General features: G+C 43.5%; 2 protein-coding genes and 2 non-coding genes across 5 annotated transcripts in view; 2 read left to right on the top strand and 2 right to left on the bottom strand.

Annotated features, from left to right (window-relative positions):
* Positions 1-27,145, bottom strand: part of CLK1 (CDC like kinase 1) — a 747,223-nt gene that overhangs the window by 703,447 nt on the left and 16,631 nt on the right. The window lies entirely within an intron of this gene.
* Positions 1,232-18,261, top strand: BZW1 (basic leucine zipper and W2 domains 1). 2 transcript variants are annotated; one of them, XM_049773265.1, is made up of 12 exons: positions 1,232-1,361; positions 2,551-2,624; positions 4,845-5,021; positions 9,895-9,989; positions 10,126-10,191; positions 10,865-11,000; positions 11,588-11,697; positions 11,806-11,976; positions 12,381-12,527; positions 13,608-13,746; positions 15,139-15,261; positions 16,158-18,261. In XM_049773265.1, the coding sequence occupies exons 2-12, from the start codon at positions 2,561-2,563 to the stop codon at positions 16,187-16,189; spliced, it is 1,260 nt and encodes a 419-aa protein (XP_049629222.1). In that variant the 5' UTR covers positions 1,232-1,361; positions 2,551-2,560; the 3' UTR covers positions 16,190-18,261. The 2 variants fall into 2 exon arrangements, with proteins under 2 accessions (XP_049629222.1, XP_049629223.1); XM_049773266.1 differs by lacking the exons at positions 1,232-1,361; positions 2,551-2,624; positions 9,895-9,989 and having other exon boundaries at positions 4,944-5,027.
* LOC126009876 (U6 spliceosomal RNA) lies at positions 23,077-23,180 on the top strand. Its single transcript, XR_007496054.1, has one exon. It is a non-coding gene; the product is annotated as a U6 spliceosomal RNA (small nuclear RNA).
* Positions 23,788-23,891, bottom strand: LOC126009888 (U6 spliceosomal RNA). Its single transcript, XR_007496063.1, has one exon. It is a non-coding gene; the product is annotated as a U6 spliceosomal RNA (small nuclear RNA).

The following is a 27,145-nucleotide window of genomic DNA, read 5'->3' as shown; positions in this document are numbered from 1 at the left end:
TTTTAGTGTGTAAGCTATAACTTACGTTATAACACAACACTAATTTTTAAAATCTAAGAAATTTGCTATGGCGTAAGAGGGACAAGGGACAATAGTCAGATAAGGAAAGAAAGAAAATAATAGGGCAACTACTATAGGATAATTCATCAAAATGTTTGTGAAGAAATGTCTTGGGAAGGTCAATTTAGGGGCAGTTTTTAGGGTGGCTGGATGGAGCACTTTGCAACTCTATGGGAGTTTTACAACTTCAATGGTGATTTTCAAACACACGTTATCTTTTATCTCCTCTCTGAGGCTATCTATGCCCTCTAACCTTGGGAGTAGTGCTACCAGTGAAGTGAGAGCCCAGGGAACCTTGTTATAAAGCACGTTCTCTTGGGTGGCCCAGAGCTAAAGTCCAGCGGGAAGGGCGCTCGCTTGCCCTGCACGCGGTCGACCTGATTTTGATCCTCGGGATCCTTTAGGGTTCACCTAAGCCCGCCAAGACAGAATGAGGAATAACCCTACCCCCAAAAAAATCAAAGAAAAAAAAAAAAAAAAAAAAACACGTTCTCGAGTCTCATGGGACCTACAGAATATCTGCAGGAGAGGCCCTGCAGTCGCACCCAAAATCCTAGGAGGTGGGGTGGGGGAAAGTGGGTTCAGATGCTCGGCCTGTTGCCACAGTCCCCATACTCTGTACCGACTACAGGAACCTCGGGGCGGAAGCCCAGCCCAAGGACACATCCCTCCCCTTCGAAGGTTCTTGCGGACTCTTCCTCGATCAGAAACGCGGCATGCACCCCCAGCACCCACAAACAGGCTTGCATAGAAACAGGTCCTCCCAGGCCGCACCATAGAGCCAGGTCCTCCAAACGGTGCCAGAAGGGTCGCCTCGGTAAGGCATTTCCCTTCCCAAGCACGACTTCCGTTTCCAGAGCGGAAGTGGGGGTAGAGAGGAAGGCGGGCCTGCATGGGGAAGCGACGGGGGGGGGCCTACAAGCCCAAGCCCCGCCTCGCCGGCCAGAAGGGGTGGGGAGGGGGACCCGCATTCTCCGAAGCCCGAAAGCGCAGGAGGACCCCTCGCTAACTGCAAAAAAAATCAAACTAATCGGGAAACCCCCGGGCCGCGCGGTCTCTCCCCAGCCCGGGACCCTGAAGACCGGAGAAGGCGGAAGGAGGCGCGGGGCGGGGCGAAGTCTCGCGAGAGGATCCGGAGGCGGAGCCGGCGGAGGCCCCGCCCTCCTCGCCTCCTCCGTCCTCCTCCTCCCCGTCCCGCGCTAGTTCCGGTGGCACAGGAGGACCCCGCTGCTGTCGCCGTCACCGCCGCCGTCACCGTCAGCTCGGGCTTCCCTGGCTCTTTTCTCCTCGCCTTAAATTCGGTGAGGCGCGGCGCCCCTTGGCCTCGCCTCGCCTCGCCTCTCCGCATTGCACGCGCCGCCTGGGCCTCCGTGGCGTGGCGGCCGGGCCCGCGCGGCCGGCTGGCAGGCTGGCTCCTCCCGGGCCGGGGCCGGGGCCCGGATTCGTAGGGCCGCGGCTGCAGCGTGGCGCGATGCGGCGCGGCGCCGGCCCGGCCTGGGTAACAAAGCCGCGGCGGCCCCCGGCCTCTGTTGGGTGTGGGACGCGTGGGGCGGCGCGCAGCAGCGGCTCCACCACCGGCGCGGTCGCCTCCACCGCCGCAGCTGTCGGGGCCGGCCGGGCGGGCGGGCGGGCGGGCGGATGTACGGGCCGGCGGGGCCCCCGGCGCGCAGCGCTTCGGCGCCTGTGGTCCGCTCGGGGCGGCGGCCAGCACCACCGGCGACGGGGTCAGTGGGGGCCCGGCCGGGACGGGCTCGGATCGGACAGGACGCCCCGGGAGAGCCGCGGGCCACGTGCGAAGGCCCGGCGGACAGGGGCCTCTGCTGCTCTTTCGCAGGCTGCGGCGGTGCATGCGGCGCCCCGCGAGGCGGGCACGACTGAAGGGAGGGAGTGCGGGGGTGGTGGGGAATAGGGGTGGTTGTTCGTAGCTAGGCGATCTAGCCCCCCTCTTCCCCAGACTACGCATCAGAAGGAGGGGTCTCTGGCCCCTTGACTGTGTGGTTTTATTTAAGTGAACCTGAGCGGCTTTGGATCTTCGTCCTGCCCTTCCTTTGACTTGGTTGGGCCTTAAGGAAATCGTGGGAGAGACGATGGTGGTCCTGGATGCAGGGTTCTGGGGGATCGGGCTTCCCAGAGGCTGCCCAGGGATTGGCTGATCGTCACTGAAGCTTGCTTGCGCAGTCCAAGTCTGAAACCAGCGTGATTCATTCACTTTTCCTGGCACCTGGCGGGGAGGGAGAAAGTCTGGTTGGACGTGATTGCTCGATGCAAGCAAAGCTAGTTCTTTGTGCCGCCCCCTCCTCTCCCCCCAGGTCTCTGTGCCAGGCGAGAATGGTTGGAGGTTCAGTCTTTTTTTTTTTTTTTTTATGGTATTGTGGCTAGACCAAAATGCTTTTATATATATGCTTTTGTTTTCCAAGATGAATGATGCGCCTGGTGTTTTTTTTTTAAGCCTTATTTTGTTATTGTTGTTGTTGTTGTTTCCCTTCCTAGGGTGTCTTTTATGAATAATCAAAAGCAGCAAAAGCCAACGCTATCAGGCCAGCGTTTTAAAACCAGAAAAAGAGGTAAATGTGTTTTAATAATAGTCTCTCTTCCTACCGCCAGTATCACGTATCCTGCTATCTCTGGCAGGCAGCACTTAAACCAGAAGAGAATAAAAACAAAAGGAAACTTGAATTTGTAGTTGGCTATTATGTTAGATAGACCCTTAATAGTTCTGCTTTCCTGAGGATGTCTTGCCAAATTTCACGTACATCACTAGGGCAGGCTCCTCATGGCTTCCTTTTATTGGAAAATTACAGAGCCTTTAAAGAAAACTACGAGGGATGAAAGAAGGGTTAAGGTACTAGTCTTGTACCTGGTCAATCAAGTTGGATTCCAGACACCGCATATGTTTTCCCAAGAACTGCTAGGTGTGGTCCCTGCGCACCTCTGTATGTAGCCCCCCAACAAAAAACTATGGGCTGCATTTTTTGTTAGGCAGTTTCTCTTTAAGCAGTTTTTGCTTGAGATGGCAGTTGATTTCCGTAAAGGAGAACTACTATTGTAGTCTCTGATATACCCAAATGTTGTAGCTTTGAGAGAAAAATCAAACTTTCCATGGGAGTTAATTGTGGAATGGGGTTCACATGATATCTTGAGTCGATCATTTCTTTTCTTTTCTTTTCTTTTCTTTTTTTTTTTTTTTGGTTTTTGGTTTTTGGACCACACCCGCGGTGCTCAGGAGTTACTTCCTGGCTGTCTGCTCAGAAATAGCTCCTGGCAGGCACGGGGGACCATATGGGACTCGGGATTCGAACCAACCACCTTTGGTCCTGAATCGGCTGCTTGCAAGGCAAACACTGCTGTGCCATCTCTCAGGGCCCGAGTCGATTATTTCTTACAGACTTAAGCCCACACACGTGTAAACTATTTTTCTGGATTATAGGTACTTAGGTGAATACTTAAATTCTGTAGCAAAGCACTGGCCTGTCTACAGAAAATTGAATGGGATGTGGCCTCATTCACTTATTATTGGGGCTAATGTTTTTTGAAATCTTGACGATGTTATTGATCAAGAACCACAGTAAACCACTTTTAAATAGATTTTTTTAGTAAGTAAGGAGCTAAATCAACATAGGTTACAAATAATACATTTTTGCTTTGAGTAGCAGATACTGAAAGACAAAGAGTAGGTAGGTTGTAGTATTAACTTTAAATATAACACCAGGTAATTATTATTTTGTGATAATAACAATAAAATTTTATTATTGGCCTCTGGAAGAGAGATCAGTTTGCAAATGAGCTGTATTGCTCATGCTCTCCTAGAACTGGAGAGAAATCCTGGGACAGAGGCCTTTCAAAATGGTCACCTTCATGCTGTGTGAAAAAGATTGAGATCACTCATGTATTGGGTGTTGCTTAATTGTGCTTTCTGAAAATTAATAGTTGCTAAATGGGGGACTGGAGCAATAGCGCAATGGTAGGGAGTTTGCCTTGTACACGGCTGACCCAGGATGGACCTTGGTTCTCTCTCCGTGTCCCATCTGGTCTCCCAAGCCAGAAGCGATTTCTGAGCCCATAACCAGGACTAAGCCCTGAGTGTCATCAGGTGTGGCCCAAAAAAATAAATGAAAAAAATTGCTAAATGGGTTTTTATATGTGCATTGTTTAAAAAGGAATTCCTGTGTTCAGGCGAAATGTCAGTAAAAAATAAAATTTTGTTAGTGGGACTTTACTCATCTCAGGCGTTGAACTATGGTTTTCAACTTTGTTACAGTATACTCACATTCTAGTGTAGCTAGGATAGCTACTTCATAGAGCTAAGGCAACAATGAAAAACATTATTATAAAAAGTATCAGTATTTGTATCACTACATGCATCATCCAGGCATATTATGTGTTAAGTAACAGTAATTTTCAGGAGCTGGTGGTTGAAACCACAGATTAGAGGCTATATACTAAGTTGCAGGAAAGACAAGAGATAGATGTCATTCCAGGTTGAAAATGACCTGGTAGCAAGAACACGCTGCTAGCTCATTTAGCTCACTGAAGAATAAAATTGTGGGAGACAAGCCACACACTTGTGTGGACTACTCAGAAGGCAGATTCCTATCTGCAAAGGGAAAACTTGTAAAAGATGTGCATCTGTTTTGTTTGCTGTGGTGTTGCTCTTTTTTTCTAGTTCTTGAATAAATGAAAACACAAAGGTTCTACTTCTGTGATACCACATTCTAAGATGCTGAATTCATAGCATTTTGGTAAGCCTTTGAACTAAATATTTTATTTGTTTTCCTCACCTCCAGATGAAAAAGAGAGGTTTGACCCTACTCAGTTTCAAGACTGTATTATTCAAGGCTTAACTGAAACTGGTACTGATTTGGAAGCAGTAGCAAAGTTTCTTGATGCTTCTGGAGCAAAACTTGATTACCGCCGATATGCAGAAACACTCTTTGACATTCTGGTGGCTGGTGGAATGCTGGGTAAGTGTCTGGGATTTATTTAAAGTGTGATGCAGGGGCTGGAGAGATAGCATGGAGGTAAGGTGTTTGCCTTTCCATGCAGAAGGACAGTGGTTGGAATCCCAGCATCCCATATGGTCCCCCATGCCTGCCATAGAGCCAGGAGTAACCCCTGAGTGCTGTTGGGTGTGGACCCCCCCCCCAAAAAAAAGGTGATGCAGATTTCATAAAATACAGAATGTGAACCTGTTTAATAAATGTATTCGGTGAGGGCCAGAAAGAAAGTACAGTAGTGATCCCCATTTCCTAAGCACCACAGATCCAAGTTTAAGTTCTGCAGCCAGATGTGGCTCTGAAAGAAAATAAACCTAAGGGTGAAGTGATATCTCAGTGGTAGGGTGTTTACCTTGCGCACAGCCAGTGGTTCTATTCACAGTATCCATATGGTTCTCTGAGCCAGGAGTAACCCCTGAGTGCCACTGGGTGACCCAATAATAAAAGAAACCTATCAGATTGTAGTGGCTTTGTTAAAAATCCCCTGGGGCCTGACACAGTGGCGCTAGAGGTAAGGCATTTGCCTTGCAAGCGCTAGCATCCCATATGGTCCCCTGAGCCTACCAGGAGCAATTTCTGAGCGAATTGCCAAGAGTAACCCCTGAGTGTCAAATGGTGTTGCCCAAAAATAAATAAATAGTCAGATTATAGAAAGGTAAATTGCTGGGGCCAGAGAGATAGCATGGAGGTAAGGCGTTTGCCTTTCATGCAGGAGGTCATCGGTTCGAATCCCGGCATCCCATATGGTCCCCCGTGCCTGCCAGGAGCAATTTCTGAGCCTGGAGCCAGGAATAACCCCTGAGCACTGCCGGGTGTGACCCAAAAACCAAAAAAAAAGAAAAGAAAAGAAAGGTAAATTGCTTATTTCTAGCTACAAACTTGAGTCTGTTTAAAAACCTAAATATGGGCCGGGGCTATATATATAGCACAGCAGGTAGGGTATTTGCCTTGCACACAGCCAAACAGGGTTCAATGCCTGTCATTCCATATGGTCCCCTGAGCACTGTTAGATGTGGCCCCAAAACAAAAAACCTAAATATGTGTGGAAGACTTTCTGACATTTTTGTTTTGTTTTGTTTTGTTTTTGGGTCACACCCAGCAGCACTCAGGGGTTAATCCTGGCTCTATGCTCAGAAATCGTTCCTGGCAGGCTCAGGGGACCATGTGGGATGCTGGGATTTGAACCACCGACCTTCCAAATGAAAGGCAAATGCCTTACCTCCATGCTATCTCTCCGGCCCCCACTTTCTGATATCTTAACTTTCTTGAACATCAGTAATTTATTTCACCAATAAATTTGTTACTGCTTTGTTATAATTTCATCCAGGGCCAAGAGATGGCTCCAAGGACTGAGGACATACTATACTTTGTATGGTAGAGGATCAGTTCCATCCCTGGCATTCCATTGCCACCCCCTATATACCACGAGGAGCGACCCCTAAGCACAAAGTCAGGAATAGCCCTTATATATCTCTGGGTGGGACCCCAAAGTCAAAATGGTTTTCTTAATTGGTTTTGTTCTCTTTAATGTGGCTACAAGAATATATGAATTTAATATCCACTTGCTTTTGTTGCTATAGTGCTATTCTAAATTCTCCTTCCAGGCCTCAGGATATCTGGACCATACCTAGCTATACTTGGGACTCCCTAGCTCTGCTCAGAGGTCATTCCTGGCAGTGCTCAGGAATGTTTTGGTGTAGAGGTTAAAGCAGGGCCAGCCATATGTAGGACCAGAGCCTTAGCCCCTGTGACACCTCTTCTGCCCCAGCTCAGTATATCTCAACAGGTTGTGCAACGATTCTATGTCTTCAAATGATGGTTGTAGATCCAGTGTCAACTCTTAAAGCATAATTCTTCAGAGTAATACTAACCTTAAGTAAACTAGTAGGCTGAGAACTCAATTTCTATATACACAGAATGAAAATACACATACACATTCTAGGGGTTAGGATGTGGCATTGCAAGTGTCTGACCAGGTTCCATCCCTGACCCATCAGCATTTTCCAAGGTGGCTTTGATCTGCAGCACCACCAGGCCAGAGCAGCTTGGACCTCAAGTCCTCAGACTAGGTTTGCTGAGACAGTTCATTGGAAATGGCTACCAGACTGCAGAGCGCCACAGCTCTTTCTCCCCTTAGCTACTGCAATATAGTTGTAGTCAAAGAAGTGCTAGGTGGTAGAAATGGGAACTTACATTGGTTTTTGGGTCACTTCTGGCTCTATGTTCAGAAATCGCTCCTGGCAGGCTCAGGGGACCATATGGGATGCTGGGATTCGACCAATGACCTTCTGCATGAAAGGCAAACTCCTTACCTCCATGCTATCTCTCCAGCCCTGGGAACTTATATTAATTTTTATAATGCCTAGTCAAATATTTTATTATTGACCAGTAGGAAATAGGAAAGATTATTTTCTAATATATTGTTATTAAGGGCAAGACACTTGCCTTGCTTACAGCCAATCCAGGTTCTCTCTGTGTCCCATGTGGTCCTGAGCCCCTCGAGTGATCCATGAGTACTGAGCTAGGAATAAGTCCTAAGTATAGCATCCCTAGCTGTGGCAAAAAACAAAATGATTAAGCCTTTCTTAGAAGTTATTTTAAGGGGCCGGAGAGATAGCATGAAGGTAGGACATTTGCCTTGCATGCAGGACAGTGGTTATTTTAAATAAGGAATCATTCAGGCTCATGCCAAACAATAATATAATGAATCTTTGATCATTTTCCTAACTTGAACAATTCATTGGCAGTCTTAGTAAGTTCATGCCTTCATTGACTTTATCCCCTTAGCCTATATTTCAAAGCATATCTCCAAAGTTTGGAGGGTTATTTCTGCATGGGAGGTCATATCAAAACCAACTTTTATTCTGTAAATATATTAATTGAATCACAGTGAACTACAAAGTTATAAAGTTGTTCATGATTTTCAGTCATATGTATTTACAACATCCTTCACTAGTGCATACTTTCTGTCAGTGTTTTCAGTTTCTCTCCCCACTGCCTATTTCTGTGCAGACATCCCTCTAATATCACTCTCCTTTCACCTCTCCGTATCTTTCTTCTCTCTTCACTCTCCCCTTTCTGGTTTGCAGTACTGTTACTGAAGGGGTATCATTCATGTCACTCTACCTCCTTTTAGCACCCAGTTCTTATCCAGAGTGATCGTTTCCAACTATCATTGTCATAGTGGTCCTTTCTCTGTCCTAACTGCACTCCCCTTCTAGTTGTGCAAACTACTTACCATGGACTGCTCCTCCTGGTCCTCATCTCTATTGTCCAATTACTATGGTTTTTTACATCCCACAAGTCAATGTGATTATTCTATATCTACTCCTATCCTTCTGACTCATTTCACTCAGCATAATACTCTTCATATCTACCCATGTGTAAGCAAATTTCATGACCCCATTTTAAGTGTGTAGTATTAAATTGTGTAGATGTACCACCGTTTCTTTTTCTACTCATCTGTTTTTGGGCACTTGGGTAGTTTCCAGGTTTGGGCTGTTGTGAAAAGTGCTGCAATGAACGTGGAATGTAGATGTCTTTTCTGCCTTGTGTTTGGGGCATATTTGAGTATACCCAGGAGTGGTAATTCTGGCCCATATAGAGACTCAATTTCTAATTTTTTTTTTTTTTTTTGAGGACTGTCCATATTATTTTCCTAAAAGGCCGGATCAGTAGACATTCTCACCAGCAGTGAGAGCCCCCTTATCCCAATATCTACACCAGCACTTACTGTTATTTTGTTTTGTTTTGTTTGTTTTGGGGCCATACCCAGCAGTGCTCAGGGGTTATGCCTGGCTCTGCGCTCAGCTCAGAAATCGCTTCTGGCAGGCACAGGGGACCATATGGGATGCTGGGATTCAAACTACCATTGGTCCTGAACCGGCCGCTTGCAAGGCAAACACCCTACCACTGTGCTGTCTCTCCGGCCCCCTGTTTTTTTGATGTATGACAGTCTTTGTGGTCTGAGATACCTCATTGTCTACATTTGCATCTCCCTGATGATTAATGATGTGGAAAATTAATTTATATGCCTTTTTGCCATTTGTATTTTTGCTTTGAGAAAGTTTCTGTTCATCTCCTCTCCCCATTTTTGAATGGGTTTAGACAGTTTTCTGTTGTTGAGGTCTACTAGTATCTTATTTGTCTTAGATACTATCAGATGAGTATTGGTAAATAGTCAAAACCAGCTCTTAAAATCCCTATTGAATAATAGAATAGGGCCCGAAGCGGTGGTGCGAGGGGTAAGGCATCTGCCTTGCCGGCGCTGTGGGAACATAACTTAACTTTCGCACCTTCTTAGATTGGGGTTTATTTATTTTTGTTTTGTTTTTTTTTCCGCTTTTGTTGTGTTTTTTTGTTGTTGTTGTTGGTTGTTTTTTTATGTTTGAGACACACCCTGCGATGCTCAGAGATTATTCCTGGCTATGCGCTTAGAAATCTCTCCTGGCTCCAGGGACCACATGGGACACCTCGGTCCATCCTGGATCAGCCACATACAAGGCAAATGTCCCACTGCTGTGCTATCACTCCAGCCCCTGTTATTTTATTTTTAATGAAAACCATTATAGTAGGGGGCCGGGCGGTGGCGCTAAAGGTAAGGTGCCTGCCTTCCCTGCGCTAGCCTTGGACGGACCGCGGTTCGATCCCCCGGTGTCCCATATGGTCCCCCAAGCCAGGAGCAACTTCTGAGCACATAGCCAGGAGTAACCCCTGAGCGTTACCGGGTGTGGCCCAAAAAACCAAAAAAAAAAAAAAAAACCATTATAGTAACTAAGACTTAATGATTAATAACATAAAATGAAGGACACTTATAAACTCTTCATCAAATATACTCCAGCTCCAGGTGGTACACTGGCAGATGACATGATGCGGACAGATGTCTGTGTATTTGCAGCACAAGAAGACTTAGAGACCATGCAAGCATTTGCTCAGGTAAGTGAAACTTTGCATGATTCTTTCCATTATTTCCATTTGACTAATTTTTAAGGACCCATTTCTCTTAAGATATTCTTGTAGGGCCAGAGCTCTAGTACAGCAAGTTATTAAGTCCTTTTACTTTTTCTTATAGGTTTTTAATAAGTTAATCAGGCGCTACAAATACCTGGAGAAAGGATTTGAAGATGAAGTAAAAAAGGTATGAGGAGCTTTAGTGCATGGTAGAAAACCAAAATGTCGGAGTATGAGAAAAATATGAAATCCTAATTCTGCCTGATATTTGAGATAATGTTGGATATTTAGGTAGGCTCTAAAATACGGTGGGTTTTTTTTTGGGTGGGGGTGATTTGTTTTGGGGTCATACCTAGCAGTACTTAAGGGTTACTCCTGGCTCTGCGCTTAGACATGGCAGACTTGGGACCATATGAAATGCCGGGAATTGGGTTCATCGGGGTTGGACCCCCATGCAAGGGAAACACCCTACCACTGTGCTATCACTCCTGCCCCTGAAATATGGTTTTTGGGGTCTTTCAAATATTAGGCACTCTATATGCAGAGTAACTTAATTTTCATAAAAACTTTCTGAGGCAAGTTATAAATCATTCCACCTGAGGAAATTGAAGCCCAGGAAATAAAGTAATTTGTCTAGATCACTCAGGTGAGACTTAAAACCTGAGTCTTGGGAGCTGGAGGATAGTACAGCAGGTAGGGCACTTGCCTTACATGTAATTGACCTCTTGAGCATCAGGTATGCACCCCAAAATAAAACCAATCTCACAATCCAGTCCTTAATGTGTGATATGTATGCCTCCTTTGTTGCTTCTCTTTTATACTGGTGGTGGTCCTTTTAATTCCTGTCTCTACTTTTCTAGTTGCTGCTGTTCTTGAAAGGGTTTTCAGAGTCGGAGAGAAACAAACTGGCTATGTTAACTGGTGTTCTTCTGGCTAATGGAACACTCAATGCATCCATTCTCAATAGCCTTTATAATGAGAATTTGGTTAAAGAAGGTAATCAACTTTTAGTAAAGAGGGTCTTTAGTTTTGGCTGAGGGTTGGGTAGATAGAAGTACAAAAGTAAGGTTAGAGTTAATAAAGATTGAATTTGTGTAGTCTTTTTTACAATTAAAACTCATTAATTGACACAATATGCACTTTTGGTGTTCAAAGCTAATGACATTTTTATAGCATATGGCAAGTGGCCAGGGTCTAGACAAAATATTGTTATAAAAAGAAGTACCATGGAAACTCAACAAGATTTTAATCCAGTCAGAAGCTTTGGAACTATCTTTCATATTTTAGGAGACATTAGGAGGAAGAACGGGAAGTTTTTTTATATGATTTCCATCCAGTGTTCTACACAGTAATTTTTAAAAGCTAGATGTTTGGTTTTCTCTGTTATTTTTTACAATTTAAAATACTCCTAATTTGCCTTGGTTTAATTCTCAACTTTTGAGTGGATTAATTGCCATCATTTATACAATGAAAAGCAATTTAACCTAAGGCTACACAATTAGTAAATGAAAGACTAGAAGAATTGGAGAGGCAGTTAAATTGGTGGCTTGATGTCCTATTAAATAAGCTGTTTTCTTCTACAGGGGTTTCAGCAGCTTTTGCTGTAAAGCTCTTTAAATCATGGATTAATGAAAAAGATATCAATGCGGTGGCTGCAAGTCTTCGGAAAGTCAGCATGGATAATAGACTCATGGTTCGTCTGTTTTTATTTGTACTTAAATCAAGGGTACTTTAGAAATTCTTTTGTTTTTAAATCTATGAAAAAGAAGTTTGATTTTTCTAATTTGAATTCTCTTTTCAGGAACTTTTTCCTGCCAATAAACAAAGTGTTGAACACTTCACAAAATATTTCACTGAGGCAGGCTTGAAAGAGCTCTCAGAATATGTTCGAAATCAGCAAACCATAGGAGCTCGTAAGGAACTTCAGAAAGAACTTCAAGAACAAATGTCCCGTGGTGATCCTTTTAAGGATGTAAGTTATTTTTGTTTAATTCACCTTTATATCATCAGGTTTCTTGCAAAAAAAAAAAGTTGACTCATGTAGTATTTCACTGGAGTAAGTTGAATATCTGTGACTGTTACTCTTTTACCTTAGTCTTTTTTCTTTATTTTTACTGGATTCTAGAAATCACATTTAGGTGTGTTCTGTGTTTCAAAATAACTGTCCTTTTATTCCATTTCAGTCCTTTCCAAGATAGTCTGTTTATGTAGAACTTGAGCTCCAGGCCGGTCCCTCAGTTTTTCTCTTGTTGAATGGAGTACAGTGCTTGTTGTCAGTTGTATGGAAAGTTGTTTTGATGCTTGGCCTCAGCTTGCTGTGTGGTATATATAAATCACAAAACTGACTTGTTACTAAATTTGTATTTTTTTCTGCAGATAATTTTGTATGTCAAGGAAGAGATGAAAAAAAATAACATCCCAGAACCTGTTGTCATTGGACTAGTCTGGTCCAGTGTGATGAGCACTGTGGAATGGAACAAAAAGGAGGAGCTTGTAGCAGAACAAGCCATCAAGCACTTGAAGGTATTCCAACTTTACTTTGATAATATATTATTTTACCTTTAGGTGAGCATGACTGAGCTGTCTTTTTGTAGTATCACTACAAATGATAATGTTAGGGTTCGAGTTGACACCCACTGTTGAGAGTCAAAGACCACCTCCAATAATGCAAGGTGCAAATGGTAGTTTATTTGGTTAACAAAGGTCTGAGCTTCATCCCACTAGGGGAGTCTTGGCAAGGACCCAGAGTCAAATCTTCAAGCAGTTTACATAGAAATCACAAGCAGGGGCCGGGTAAAGCGTTTGCCTTTCATACAGGAGGTCATCAGTTTGAGTGTCCCACGTGCCTGCCAGGAGCAATTTCTTTTTTTTTTTTTTTTTTTGGAGCAATTTCTGAGCCTGGAGCCAGGAATAACCCCTGAGCGCTGCCGGGTGTGACCCAAAAACCACACACACAAACACAAAAAAAGAAAGAAATCACAAGCAACAGCAGTATAATTATTTCATTGTTTCTGATTTCTTTGGTTGTCTAAGGATATTATTCCTGGTTGTCAGGGTGATCTCTAATACAGAACGTGGTTGTTGTGGGAATACTTCTGATTTTGACCCTGGTTTTCAAGGGTTACTCTGATTCAAACTTTTGGTTGTTAAGGGAGCTTTTTCAAAGTTCACTCAACTCCTAGTTCATTTTTCCTGGGGGGAGGAGGGTATCAACTTTGGCTTTATTTCTGAGTTAACTTTTTCTCTACCTTTAGCCAGGAGTGGAAAAGTACATTTTACTAGGGTTTGGGCTTGTCTTAGTCTAGCTATAGAGTTCCTTATCATAGATGTAGGGGGAGAATCTTGGTCCTTACAATAACTGGAAGGGTTTGTTTCTGTTGGGTGGGGGTTGTTTTTTTGATTTTTGGGACCACACCTGGTGGTGCTCAGAGGTTTACTCCTGGTTCTGGCAGTCCCTGGCACATTAGGGGGGAGATTATGATTTGGAATCTTTGGTTCACATGTAAGCCTGTAATTTGGTTTGATTTTGAAGAAATACTAGGACTTTTTTTCCTTTTGGACTAAACATACTGATATTTTTATAACATATGTTTTCTTTCAAAGCAATACAGCCCTCTACTTGCTGCCTTTACTACTCAAGGTCAGTCTGAGCTGACTCTGTTACTGAAGATTCAGGAGTACTGCTATGACAACATTCATTTCATGAAAGCCTTTCAGAAAATAGTGGTGCTTTTTTATAAAGGTAATTTTATTTTCTAAAGAAATACATTTAACATAGTAAAATATCCAGGAAATTCCAGTGAATTATCTGCTCCCTGAAATTTTATCACAAATATCAAAAAATTATTTATTTAGCAAGTCAAAATTTAAAGCCTTGTTGATGCTTGCTTTGTATTCTGTCCTCTGCCAATATTTTTCCTGCTTTTCACATCTCTAGTCTTTTGGCCTTTGGAAGTTTGTTTCTGTTGATCTTTTTCCTACTACGCAGTGTGAATGCCATGTCTTATGAGAAGGTTGAAAATGTTCTATAGAACCTTTCAGGGGTGTGGGGGTAGTTTTGAGTCAAACCGGATTGTGTTTTAGGCTGATGCTTGGCCATCTGCATTTCATATGATTTCAAGCCCACCAGGAGTGATACCTTAGTGCAGTGCCAGGAGTAAGCTCTGTGCAGCCTTTAGCATAGCTAGGTAGGGCCCAAACTATCCCCCCCAGTCCCCAAAAAAAACAGTTTCTTGGATCAGGGACAGTATGATTTATGCAGAATTTTACAATATCGCTACCAGCTGATCCGGGTTCGATCCGATCCTTGGCGTCCCATATATGATCCCCTTAGCCTACCAGGAGTGGTTTCTGAACACAGAGCCAGAAATAACCACTGAGCATAGCTGGTTGTGGCTCCAAAACCTGGGTGGATGAGTGAGTGGATGGGTGGATGAAAAAAATAACCACTGAGAGAGGGGGTGGGGAGAAGAAAGAAAGAAAAAAGAAAGAGGGCCTGGAGAGATAGCACAGTGGTGTTTGCCTTGCAAGCAGCCGATCCAGGACCAAAGGTGGTTGTTTCGAATCCCGGAGTCCCATATGGTCCCCCCGGGCCTGCCAGGAGCTATTTCTGAGCAGAGAGCCAGGAGCAACTCCTGAACACCGCAGGTGTGGCCCAAAAACAAAAAAAAAGAAAGAACCAATGAGCATAGCCGGTTGTGGCCCCAAAGCCTAGATAGATAGACGGACAGATGGAAGAACCAATGAGCATAGCCAGTTGTGGCCCCAAAACCTAGATAGATAGATAGACAGACAACTGACTGACAGATAGACAGATCACTACCAACTGACAAAATAAAGTATTAACTGTTTGTTCCCTCCCAAAGAAGTCTAGTTTTGTTAGCTAATCTGGACAGGAAGTGGGTGCAGAAAGGAGGTAAAGATGCACAATACTTCTCCAGTAACAATGATGCGCAAACCACTCTGAAAGAGAGAGAGGAGAGGAGAGTTTGATCCCCTGGTGTCCATATGCAAGCCCCAAGCCAGGAGCAATTTCTGAGCAGTCAGGAGTAACCCCTGAGCGCCACAGGGTGTACCCCAAAAACCACTCAAAAAAGTTTAATTTAAAAACAACCCATGATCACTGTCTTTGTAGCTGAAGTCCTGAGTGAAGAGCCCATCCTGAAGTGGTATAAGGACGCACATGTTGCAAAAGGGAAAAGTGTCTTCCTGGAACAGATGAAAAAGTTTGTAGAGTGGCTCAAAAATGCCGAAGAGGGTAAGTCTTCCTTTGAGCTATTTGATAAGGACCCATTTGGCCGAAATATGTCCACGGTGTATCACCTTCCACTCAGTGTCGTTATGTATCTAGAACACAGATGTTCGTTTTGACTAATTTGAAGAATCTCATTACTCTAAGACAAATGAGGAGAAGTAGGCTTGAATTGTTGGTGGTTCTGCTGACTACTGTAATACCAAACATTCTTCAAAAGAAAGATGTAATTTGTTTTTGTTTTTGTGTCACACCCAGCAGCGCTCAGGGGTTACTCCTGGCTATGAGCTCAGAAATCACTCCTGGCAGGCTCGGGGGATCATATGGGATGCCGGGATTTGAACCACCATCCTTCTGCATGCAAGGCAAACATCTTAACCTCCATGCTATCTCTCTGGCCCCGAAAGATGTAATTTTGAGGATATTAAATAATTTTTAGACCTATGAAAGAAGGAATATATTGGGGCCGGAGAGATAGCAACGCAGAGGTGCATTTGTCTTGTATGTGGCTGACCCGGGAGGGACCCGGTTCGATTCCCAGCATCCCCTATGGTCCCCCAGCCTGCCAGGGGCAATTTCTGAGTGCAGTGCCAGGAGTAACCCCTGAACACTCCTGGGTGTGGCCCAAAGACCAATCAATAAATAATGTAAGTAAAGTTTAAAAAAGGGGGGACCAGAGAGATAGCATGGAGGTAAAGCATTTGCCTTGCATGCAGAAGGTCTGGTTCAAATCCCAGCATCTCATATGGTCCCCTGAGTGCTGCCGGGTGTGACCCAAAAACGAGAGCGAGAGAGACAAAAGAGAGAAAATACATTGCCTCCTGAGTGAAAATATTACTAAAAAGCTATAAATGGGACTTTTGTTTTCTGCTCTCATGTAATGCATTTCTCCACTTCCCTAGAATCTGAGTCTGAAGCTGAAGAAGGTGACTGACTTGTGGAACTGCACCTCATTAAAGCGAGCAGGAGTTGTAGATAGTCATGTCTCATGTGTCCTGGTTCTTACATCTTCCTACCTCCCTGTATCAAGCATGATATAAGGGCTTTCATGGCAAATTTTATTTTAACTGTTTCTATGGTTCCTGGAAATGTTGGGTTTAGTTTCTAAAAACCATGTTTTAAGTAGCTACAGGAGCTGTAGATTTGAATCCAATGTTGCATTTGTCTTTTCAGTTATCTTCTACCTCCTGTATTTTCTACTGTAATAATGTAATTTAAGGCCTTCCACAGTGAACAGTTCACTTTATTCCCTGGGTTTTCTATATAAAAGTTTTCAAGATATGATTTGGTTAAAAGTAATTTGTTATAGAAATTGTTTGCAAATTAAACTGTAAAAGTATCCAAAGTCTTAAAGGCAATGATTTGTGTAAATTCGGAATTCCCAAAGCCCTACTCATCAGTGAAAAACTCATGTACAACAGTTGAATTCTTAAATCTTAACTATTTGGACCATTGCTTGCATGTTAATATTTTCTTGCCTTTTTAACCCCAGATGCCCGTGAGCTCCATTGTCCTCTTAGAGAAGTCCTGAGAACAGACTCGAAAGGGCAGCTTGGGATCTTGGGGACGTTTTTTCAGCAAGTGGTGGGAAGGAAGAAAGTTGGCTCTTTCCCATAGATATAACTTATGCATTCCAAAACAAGACAAAGCAAATGGATATTATTTTCGTACAGCTGTTTTCAAAATGTCTTGTCATTTTATCCCACCTGTCATACTCTTAGATAAGAAAGGACTCAAAGTAGTGAGTAAAGACTGTACTAAACCCAGTAAAAATTGTTGAAACTATAAAGCATGTTCTAATTGGAGTTCAACTATAACAGGTTTTCCTTTTGGCTTAAAGTATTTGTCGTAAAGAATGAAGTATGGTGATAATGTTGCGTTTCCACTTTGTCACACTGGGTTGGCTTTATTCTGAATATAATCAATAATGACTTAGGTATCTGGCTTTTAGTATTCAAGTTGCCATATTTTTTATTGCCATGAGCCAGGTATCTCATCTGTACAGTTGATCCATTTATTTTCATGTCTGCCTTTAATTTCTGTATTTCTTTGCTGCTACCCATGTATATGTAGCTTCTAGAAAAAAAAATGTGGCCATAATTCGGCATCTAGGAAAATGTATTAAAAGTAAAAAAATTTAAGTTTGGTGAAAGCATCAGCTTGGAATAATGCCACCAGCCGACTTAGTAGAAATGCCCCTTTCAAAAGTGCCATTGTTAAAAGCCAGGAGTTTGGTGTTTTAAAAAGTTTATCTTAAGGGAGTAACATGAATATAATTTGAATTAAAGGCATAGTAACATTATGAAAGAGAAAAATAAAATGGATACTATTGTGAACTGAATGAAATTGTCAAATGAATAACTTTGATAAAAGTTTTCTGCACAGGCAAATGTATTAACTAGGTTTCTACATAGTGATCTGCTTTTCCTTTGTAACTTGTAGTCCTTAAAAGACTTTTTTTTAAATAAAGTCCATCATTACACTTAGGTTATGTAGTTCTTCTTTTTTTAATTTTTTATTTGTAAATTTCTTGTCAATATCTAGTAGTACTGTATATTGTGCATTGAGTTGTGTCTACTGTGTAAGCATTAAATCCTATGATCCCCAAACTGTAAGCATCTACATAGAATTCTGATGTAACGAACTACATTAACAGTCCAATAACCAGTTGTTTTGCATGTTGCTTATTTCCATACAAAATATACCATTTATTATATACTGTGTATAGTTGAAAGAATGTGTAGTCTTACCAGAACTACATTATGATCTTTGATCATAATTTCTTCCTTCATAATGACAAAGTAGTGTTCACTAACAACAATATTCCAGTAAGTGGTTAAGTCCTTGTGACAGACTTAATGGAAAGAAAGGGAATGCATTCTGAAGACTGCAGATTTTCATTTTGAATTTGAAGTGGTAATTTTTTTAATTCATCTGCCAGTGCTAACCCATAGCCTCAAATATGTAATTCCTAAGTAGAGATATTAAAATTTTACTTGTAATTATGATTGGATAAATGTTTATTGATTTTTTTCCAAGCTTGGTGTTGGTTTCTAATGCCATAATTAAATGTGTGCTTAGAGCTGATCATAAGTTGCTTAAACTTAATTATTCTGGAGGTATTATCCTAGAAATTATTATTCTGTTCTCTTTGCAGGGGGGAGGGGGACATTTGGGCCATACTTGGCTGGGCTCAGGGTAAGACTATTAAACTATTTACTAATTTTGGTCTCACTTAGGGATATGCATACGGCCTTTTGAGAATGCATATCCTCTTTGATTTTTTGTTTGGGGGTCCAATATCCAGCAGCGCTCGGTGCTTATTCTGAAGCAATATTTTTTTTTAATTATTTTTTGGTTTTTGGGTCATACCCAGCAGTGCTCAGGGGTTACTCTTGGCTCTACACTCAGAAATCACTCCTGGCAGGACCATATGGGATGCTGGGATTCAAACCACCATCCTACAAGCAAGGCAAATGCCTTAGCTCCATGCTATCTCTCTAGTCCTGAAGCAATATTATTTTACAGCAAAAGAGGAATTGATTTTCTTCCAGTTATTATGTATGTGTATATATATCAAGGAGGCCCATACCCAGCTGTGCTCAGGGATCACTTCCAGAAATTTTTTTTTAGAGTCCATAAGGCATGCTAGGGATAGATCAAATCTCAGCATGCACGGAAAGTCTATCGACCACTGTTCTTACTGGTTTTGAATGATTGAACATTTTGGCCCCTCTAAATGGTTTGCCATCATGGGTAAAGCATCTTTGATAATGAAATGACTGATAAGTTATAGTGTCACTCAAGTAGGATGCTTGCAGGAATTGGTTGGCTTTAAATGTGGCACAGATGGGGCCAGAGAGATAGCATGAAGGTAAGGCGTCTGCCTTGCATGCAGGATGGCAGTTTAAATCCTGGCATCCCATATGGTCCTCCGAGCCTCCTAGGAGCAATTTCTAAGTGTAGAGCCAGGAATAACCCCTGAGCACTGCCAGGTGTGACCCAAAAAAACAAAAAGTTAATGTGGCACAGATGCGAATGTTATGTCCTTTATCTTTTTGTTTGGGGGCCACACCTGGTGGTGCTCGGGGTACTCCTGGCCCTGCACTGAGAGATCACTCCTGGCAGGCTTGGGGGACAATATGGGATGCCAGGAATTGAACTGAAACTGGGGTCAGTCCCCATGTTTGTTGGCTGCGTGTAAGGCTAACACCCTAATGATGTGCTAGCTCTTCTGCTCCTTTTTGTTTTTGTTTTGGGGTCACACCCAGTGGCTCTCCCTGGCTCTGTTCAGAAATCGCTCCTGGCAGGCTCAGGAGACCATATAGGATGCCGAGATTTGAACCACCATCTGTCCTGGATCAGCTGGATGCAAGGCAATTGCCCTACCGCTGTGCTATCTTTCCTGCCCCATTTTGTATGATTTTTTTTTAATATGAAGTACTGTTTCCCTAGTATTGGTAGGAAATTTATTTGCCAACCCACTGAAGCCTATTTTGAAAATAATAAGGAAGTTTTACAGCAGGCTTTAGGAGCATTGCATTATCTAGAGGATATGAATATTTACAACAGGGCCCGGAGAGATAGCACAGTGGCGTTTGCCTTGCAAGCAGCCGATCCAGGACCAAAGGTGGTTGGTTCGAATCCCGGTGTCCCATATGTGTCCCTGTGCCTGCCAGGAGCTATTTCTGAGCAGACAGCCAGGAGTAACCCCTGAGCACTGCCGGGTGTGGCCCAAAAACCAAAAAAAGAAAAAAAAATACAACAGTCTAGTTAGTTAGATCCTGTCAAAAAAAAACCCTCAAATCACAGTGTAAAGACAATGCATGTATGGAATTCTATGAATCAAAGAGGCATCCAACTTTTTTTTTTCTTAGCATGAATAATTAACAAACATCAAGCCATGTTTTCCAGTGCAGTGCACTTGAAATTTTTTGCCATTCTAATAAAGTCTCACTTCTCAAAGAATTAGAAAGATGCAGATTAGAACCAGAGATGGGATAGCAGAAGTAGTGCTTGCACAGCAGGTCTCCAACACAACAGTGGTGTCAAGTCCCCTGAGCATCCCCAGTGAGTAGCCTAAATTGGGGGCGGCGTGGAAATATGTGGTTTGGTTTGGTTTTGGGTTTTAGGCCGCATCCTGTGGCGTTCAGAGATTACTCCTGGCAAGTTCGGGGGACCATATGGGGTGCCAGGGATTGAACCTAGGTCAGCTATGTACAAGGCAAATGTCCTATCCGCTCTGCTATCCAGCCCGCGATGGTTTTAAAATGTAATTTATCACTTTCAAACTATAGAGTTCTACTTTGAGGCCAGAGAAATAGCATGGAGGTAAGGCGTTTGCCTTTCATGCAGAAGATCATTGGTTCGAATCCCAGCGTCCCATATGGTCCCCCGTGCCTGCCAGGAGCGATTTCTGAGCTTGGAGCCAGGAGTAACCCCTGAGCGCTGCCAGGTGTAACCAAAAAAAAAAAGAACTTTAGGTACTGCAGTGGTAGTACAGAGCAGGTAGGACTCTTGCCTTGCACATGCCAACCAGGATCAAATCGCTGTCACCCCATATTATCCCGAGCCCACCAGGAGTGATCTCTGAGCTCAGTGAGGAGTAAGCTCTGAGCACAGCTGGGTGCAGCCCAGAAACAAATTGATAGTCCAGTACTTGGTGCTCTGAAAAACTTTAGGAAAGCTCTTCCAGCCAGTAGATACATGCTGCATCATGTCAAAGCTTCATTGTGGGCTTCTTTGTATCCTTAAAATGGAATAAAATGTCACGAGCCTCCTTGTTGAGAGTAAGAAAGAAAAGCACTCACTTGTCTGGACTCAGGGCACTAATCACATTCCATTGTGGAGTTGGTAAGAAGCTTATTTCCTTGGCTTCCAGCTTGGCCTCTATTACCAGCAATAGGCTTGTGCCTTCAGAAACGAGGAGTGCGGTGGTGGGTGATTGCATCTCCCTTCAACTAGCCCGGGTGAGGGGGGGAGTGAAAGTTAAATGCAAGCCAGAGGGCCAGAGGATGTGTTGTTGCTCATTTTGGAGACCACATGTCAGGTGGAGTAGGATCATGTCTGTGAGACAAACTCCTTAACCCTTGCGTTGCGTTGTCTCAGTTCACTTCAGAGATGTTGCTATTCAGACCACTTCATTCTTTGACTCACATGTTGACATGTTGGACTAATATTGATTGAGTGGCATATATGCTTTTTCGTTTGGTTGGTTTTGGTTTACATCCAGCAGCGCTCAGGGGTTACTGTTGGCTCTGTGCTCAGTAATCGCTCCTGGCAGGCAGGCGGGAGGGGGGGACCATATGGGATGCCCGGATTTGAACCACTGTCCATCCTGGGTTGGCTGCGTGCAAGGCAAATACCCTACCGCTGTGCTATCTCTCATGCTTTTAAAGAGCCAGTGTCTCACTTCAAAATATAGTGCTCCATGGGGCCGGAGAGATAGCATGGAGGTAAGGTGTTTGCCTTTCATGCAGAAGGTCATTGGTTCGAATCCCGGCATCCCATATGGTCCCCTGAGCCTGCCAGAAGTGATTTCTGAGTGTAGAGTCAGGAGTAACCCCTGAGTTCTGCCGGGTGTGACCCAAAAACAAAACAAAAAAATAGTGCTCCAGAGGCCAGAGCCATAGTACAGTGGTAGGGCATTTGCCTTGCACGCGCTAACCTAGGACAGATGTCAGTTCGATCCCCCAGCATCCCATATGGTCCCCCAAGCCAGGAGCAACCCCTGAGCATCACTGGGTGCCCTCCAAAAAATAGTGATCCAGTAGTAGGGCGTTTGCGTTGCACGCAGCTGACCCAGGATGGATGCGGTTCAATCCCCAGCATCACAGATGGCCCTCAGTGCCAGGAGCGATTTTGTTTGTTTGTTTGTTTGTTTTTGGGCCACACCGGGTGACACTCAGGGATTCCTCCTGGCTATACGTTCAGAAATCACTCCTGGTTTGGGGGACCATATGGGACTTGGGGATCGAAAAGCGGTCCGTCCTGCGTCAGCCGCGTGTAAGGCAAACATCCTACCACTGCGCCATCGCTCTGGCCCAAGGAGCTATTGGAGTAGCCTGAATGCACCGGATGTGACCCCAAAAAAACGAAAACAAAATAGTATTCTCTTGGGCTGGAACGATAGCACAGTAGTAGGGCGTTTGCTGTGTGTGCTGTGAAAACAGGTTTGATCCCCAGCATCCCATGTTGTCCCCCAAGTTTACCAGGAATAATTTCTGAGTACAGAGCCAGGAGTAATGCTTGAGCACCACTGGGTATGGGCCCCAAATCTCAAAAAATAATTATGACGGGGGCCGGGCGGTGGCGCTAAAGGTAAGGTGTGCCTGCCTTGCCTGCGCTAGCCTTGGACGGACCGCGGTTCGATCCCCCGGTGTCCCATATGGTCCCCCAAGCCAGGAGCAACTTCTGAGCGCATAGCCAGGAGTAACCCCTGAGTGTTACCGGGTGTGGCCCAAAAACCAAAAAAAAAAAAAAAAAAAAAAAATAATTATGACAATTATAATAATACTCTACTAGAAATTTGGAGTACTTACCCTCTATTGGCCCACTCATTTAATGAAACAAAAACAAAATGTTTTCTATCTCTCTAAAGCCTGGAGAGATAGAACAGGTTTGATTCCCGGCATCTCATGTGTCCCCCTAAGCACTGCCAGGAGTGACTTAAAGTGCAGAACAGAGTGACCCCTGAGCATCGTCAGAATCAAAACATAATTATTTCCCTTTAATGCCATGACCCTAATTAAAGCCACCGGTGTTACTGCTTTTAAGTGTTTTTTTAAGTAGTATAAGACCTTTATCTGAAAGGTAATTTATGTGTTCGCTTCAGCATCACATATACTATAATTGGAATGATACAGAGATTGACATGGCCCCTGCACAAGAATAAAAGGTGATTTCTTTAGCAGAATCTTTTTTTTTTTTTAGTAATTTTCCCCCTTTTAATAATTAACTATTTAAGCACCATGACTATAAAATCGTTCATAATTTTCAGTCGTAGAATGTTCACCACCCCTTCACCAGTGCACATTTCCCGCCACCAATGTCCCAAGGTTCCCTCCCACCCACCCACCCACCCCTTCCTGTCTCTGGGCATTTTGCTTCTCTTCTTCCTTTTTGGCACTGTGGTTTGCACTTTTGTTAATGGAAGGGTACCAAGCATGTCACTTTATCCCCTTTCAGCACTCAGTTCTTGTCCAGAGTATCCGTGCAAACTATCATTGTTATAGTGGATCTTTCTCTATTCTTTTTTTTTTTAATCTTTAAGAACCATGATTATAAGAATGTTTGTAGTTGGATTTCAGTCATAAACAGAATACCCCCCTTCACCAGTGCAACATTCTCACCACCAATGGCCCTCTCCTCCCCTACTCCTGCCTGTATTTGAGACAGGCATTCTATTTCTCTCATTCTTTAACATTGTCATGCTAGCTTTTAGTGTAGTTATTTTCCTAACAGTGTTCACCACTCTTTGTGGTGAGCTTCACATTGTGAATGTGAAAATTACTAAAAAAAAAAAAAAAAAAAAAAAAAAAGATTCTGCTAAAGAAATCACCTTTTATTCTTGTGCAGAGGCCATGTCAATCTCTGTATCATTCCAATTATAGTATATGTGATGCTGAAGCGAACACATAAATTACCTTTCAGATAAAGGTCTTATACTACTTAAAAAACACTTAAAAGCAGTAACACTCATGTCCTTTCAGTCCTTAACTCTATAGTCTTTGGGCCTTATTACAGTAATGTCTTTAATTTTTTGTAAAACCCATAGATGAGACTATTCTGTGTCTCTCTCCCTCTGACTTATTTCACTCAGCATAATAGATTCCATGTACATCACATATAGGAAAATTTCATGACTTCCTCTCTCCTGACAACTGCATAATATTTCGTTGTGTATATGTACCACCGTTTCTTTACCCATTCATAAGTTGAAGGGTTATCTTGGTTGTTTCCAGAGTCTGGCTATTGTAAATAGTGCTGTAATGGATATAGGCGTAAGGAAGGGATTTTTGAATTGTATTTTTGTGTTCCTAGGCCCTAGGTATATAAATCTAGAAGTAGTATAGAATCATATGGGAGTTCAAGTTCCAGTTTTTTGAGGAATCTCCATATTGTTTTCTTCTTTTTTTTTTTTTTTTTTGGTTTTCGGGCCACACCCGGCAGTGCTCAGGGGTTACTCCTGGCTGTCTGCTCAGAAATAGCTCCTGGCAGGCACGGGGGACCCTATGGGACACCGGGATTCGAACCAACCACCTTTGGTCCTGGATCATCTGCTTGCAAGGCAAACACCACTGTGCTATCTCTCCGGGCCCTCCATATTGTTTTCTATAAAGGCTAGATTAGAGAGCATTCCCACCAGCAGTGAATGAGTTCCTTTCCACATCCCTGCCAGCACTGATTGTTCTTGTTCTTTGTGATGTGTGCCAGTCTCTGTGGTGTGAGATGGTACCTCATTGTAGTTTTGTTTTTTGGGTCACACCCAGCAGCACTCAGGGGTTACTTCTGGCTCTACACTCAGAAATTACTCCTGGCAGGCTCGGGGGATCATATGAGATGCCGGTATTTGAACCACTATCCTGCATGCAAGGCAAATCCCCTACCTCCATGCTATCTCTCCGATCTCCTCATTGTAGTTTTGATTTGCATCTCCCTGCTGATTAGTGGTGTAGAGCATTTTTTCATGTGTCTTCTGGCCATTTGTATTTCTTCTTTGAGGAAGTGTCTGTTCATTTCTTTTCCCCCATTTTGTGATGGGTTTCTCTATTAAGTTCTGTTCTTTTCCTTGTCTTTTTCCTTTTTTTCTTTTTTCATTGTCTTATTCAACCACTATCCACCTGTATCTAATAATTGAATGGTGGGACCACATTAATTTCCAGCATCCCATATGCTTCCTGAATGCACCACCAGTATTTCCTGAGTATAGAGCCAGGAGTAAGCCCTGAGCATAGCTGGGTGAGCCCCCCACCAAAAAGCAGTCCTGAATTATTCCCTTCCTGGTGAACCAAAGGTTCTGAGCTTCCCTCCCTGTAAATCCTGATCCTGGTCACTGTCACAGAGGAAGCTCTGGAAACTACACACAGTCCCCAAGGCCCTCTGGGAACATCCACACATTCTCAACCCCAAGAAAGCTTTGTGAAAGAAAAAACTGTGGGACTAGTGTAATGGTACAGTGATTAGGGCATTTTCTTGCACATTGTCAACCCAACTTGAGGGGAAAAAAACTTAAAAGGGGGGCCGGGCGGTGGCGCTAAAGGTAAGGTGCCTGCCTTGCCTGCGCTAGCCTTGGACGGACCGCGGTTCGATCCCCTGGTGTCCCATATGGTCCCCCAAGCCAGGAGCAACTTCTGAGCACATAGCCAGGAGTAACCCCTGAGCATTACCAGGTGTGGCCCAAAAACAAAACCAAAAAAAAAAAAAAACTTAAAAGGGAGAGGCTAGAGGGATTGCACAGCTATAGGGTGTGTGCCTTGTACACAGCCAACCTGCCAGCCTGGGACAGACCCGGATCCCAGGCATCCCATATAGTCTCCTGAGCCTCCTAGGAGAGATTTTGGAGCGCAGAGTCAGAAGTAACCCCTGAGCACCGCCAGGTGTGGCCCCAAAATAAAACAAACCAAAAAGGACAAGTCGTGTTCTATTTGAGTGTTGATGTATCAAGCCCCCTTTCTAGCAGTACAGGAGTTATCACCACCCTGTTACCTGCAGCAGATGGATAGAAAGCAAGCTCTGCAGTGAGGGCTTAAAACTACAACTAGTACCAAAATTTAGACATTTTTCCATAACGAACATACCTATGATAAAGTACGTCATTAAGACATGAACAGTAAAAGACAATTATAACTTTTATAATTTATATCATAAGCCATGTGGGGGCTGGAGCAATAGGATGACAGGTAGAGCATTTGCCTTGCATGCAGCTGACCCGGGTTCAATCCTTGGCATCCGTATCATTCCCTGAGCCTGTCAAGATCAATTTCTGAGCACAGAGTGAGGAGTAACCTGAGCCACCGCAGCATGGATGAAAAACCAAAACAAATAAGCTAGGTGGTGTGGTTTAATCAGATAAAAAAAAGTCACAAAAGCAGGAGTTAATGGAAAACTGTGCATTGGTTTGAAAAAATGAAGTCATGAAATGTGTTTATACATGGATGGATATGGAGAGCATTATGCTGAGTGAAATGAGTCAGAGGGAGAGACATAGAATGATTGCACTCATTTGTGAGAGATTAAAAAACATAGTAATTTGGTATTAATATTCAATAAAAATAGAGACATCTGAGAGCCGGAAGGTCCAGTCTGTGGTAGGAAGCTTCCCATAAATAGTGGAAAAGGGCAATTAGGACTGAGAAGGGAGCACTATGACAGTGATTGTTGGAAATGATCACTCCAGGACTGGAGTATCAAGATAGCACAGCGGTAGGGCATTTGCCTTGCATGCCGGGGGTGATTTCTGAGTACAGAGCAAAGAGTGATCCCTGAGCACCGCTGGGTGTGGCCCAAAAACCAATCAATCAATCAGTGAAATTTAAAAAAAAGGAAAATGATCACTCCGGACAAGAACTGGGTGCTGAAAGAAGATAAAGTGATATGCATGATACTTCTTCAACAATATTGCAAACCACAGTGTCTAAAAGGGAAAGCAGGAAGTATCTCAGGATGATTCAATTGTTTTTTTTTGTTTTTGTTTTAGTTTTATGGGCCACACCTGGCAGATGCAGGGGTTACACCTGGCTCTTCGCTCAGAAATTGCTCCTGGCAGGCTCGAGGAACCATATGGAATGCTGGGAATCAAACCTGGGTCCAATCCAGGTTGGCCACATGCAAGGCAAACACACTACTACTGAGCTACTGCTCTGTCCCCAAAATGTTTTATTTAGGGGGC

The sequence above is a fragment of the Suncus etruscus genome, chromosome 5 (genome assembly GCF_024139225.1).
Source record: "Suncus etruscus isolate mSunEtr1 chromosome 5, mSunEtr1.pri.cur, whole genome shotgun sequence".
Lineage (NCBI taxonomy): Eukaryota > Metazoa > Chordata > Mammalia > Eulipotyphla > Soricidae > Suncus > Suncus etruscus.
Note: the sequence above shows the minus strand (reverse complement) of the source record. Positions and strands in the feature narration are given on the sequence as shown.

What these genes read in the sequence shown, in the direction of transcription:
- BZW1 (XM_049773265.1), top strand. Translation starts at nt 2,561, where the DNA reads ATGAATAATCAAAAGCAGCAAAAGCCAACGCTATCAGGCCAGCGTTTT. An exon ending in TTTTAAAACCAGAAAAAGAG is followed by an intron (nt 2,625 to 4,844) that starts GTAAATGTGTTT and finishes CCTCACCTCCAG; the next exon opens with ATGAAAAAGAGAGGTTTGAC. An exon ending in TTGAAGATGAAGTAAAAAAG is followed by an intron (nt 10,192 to 10,864) that starts GTATGAGGAGCT and finishes CTACTTTTCTAG; the next exon opens with TTGCTGCTGTTCTTGAAAGG.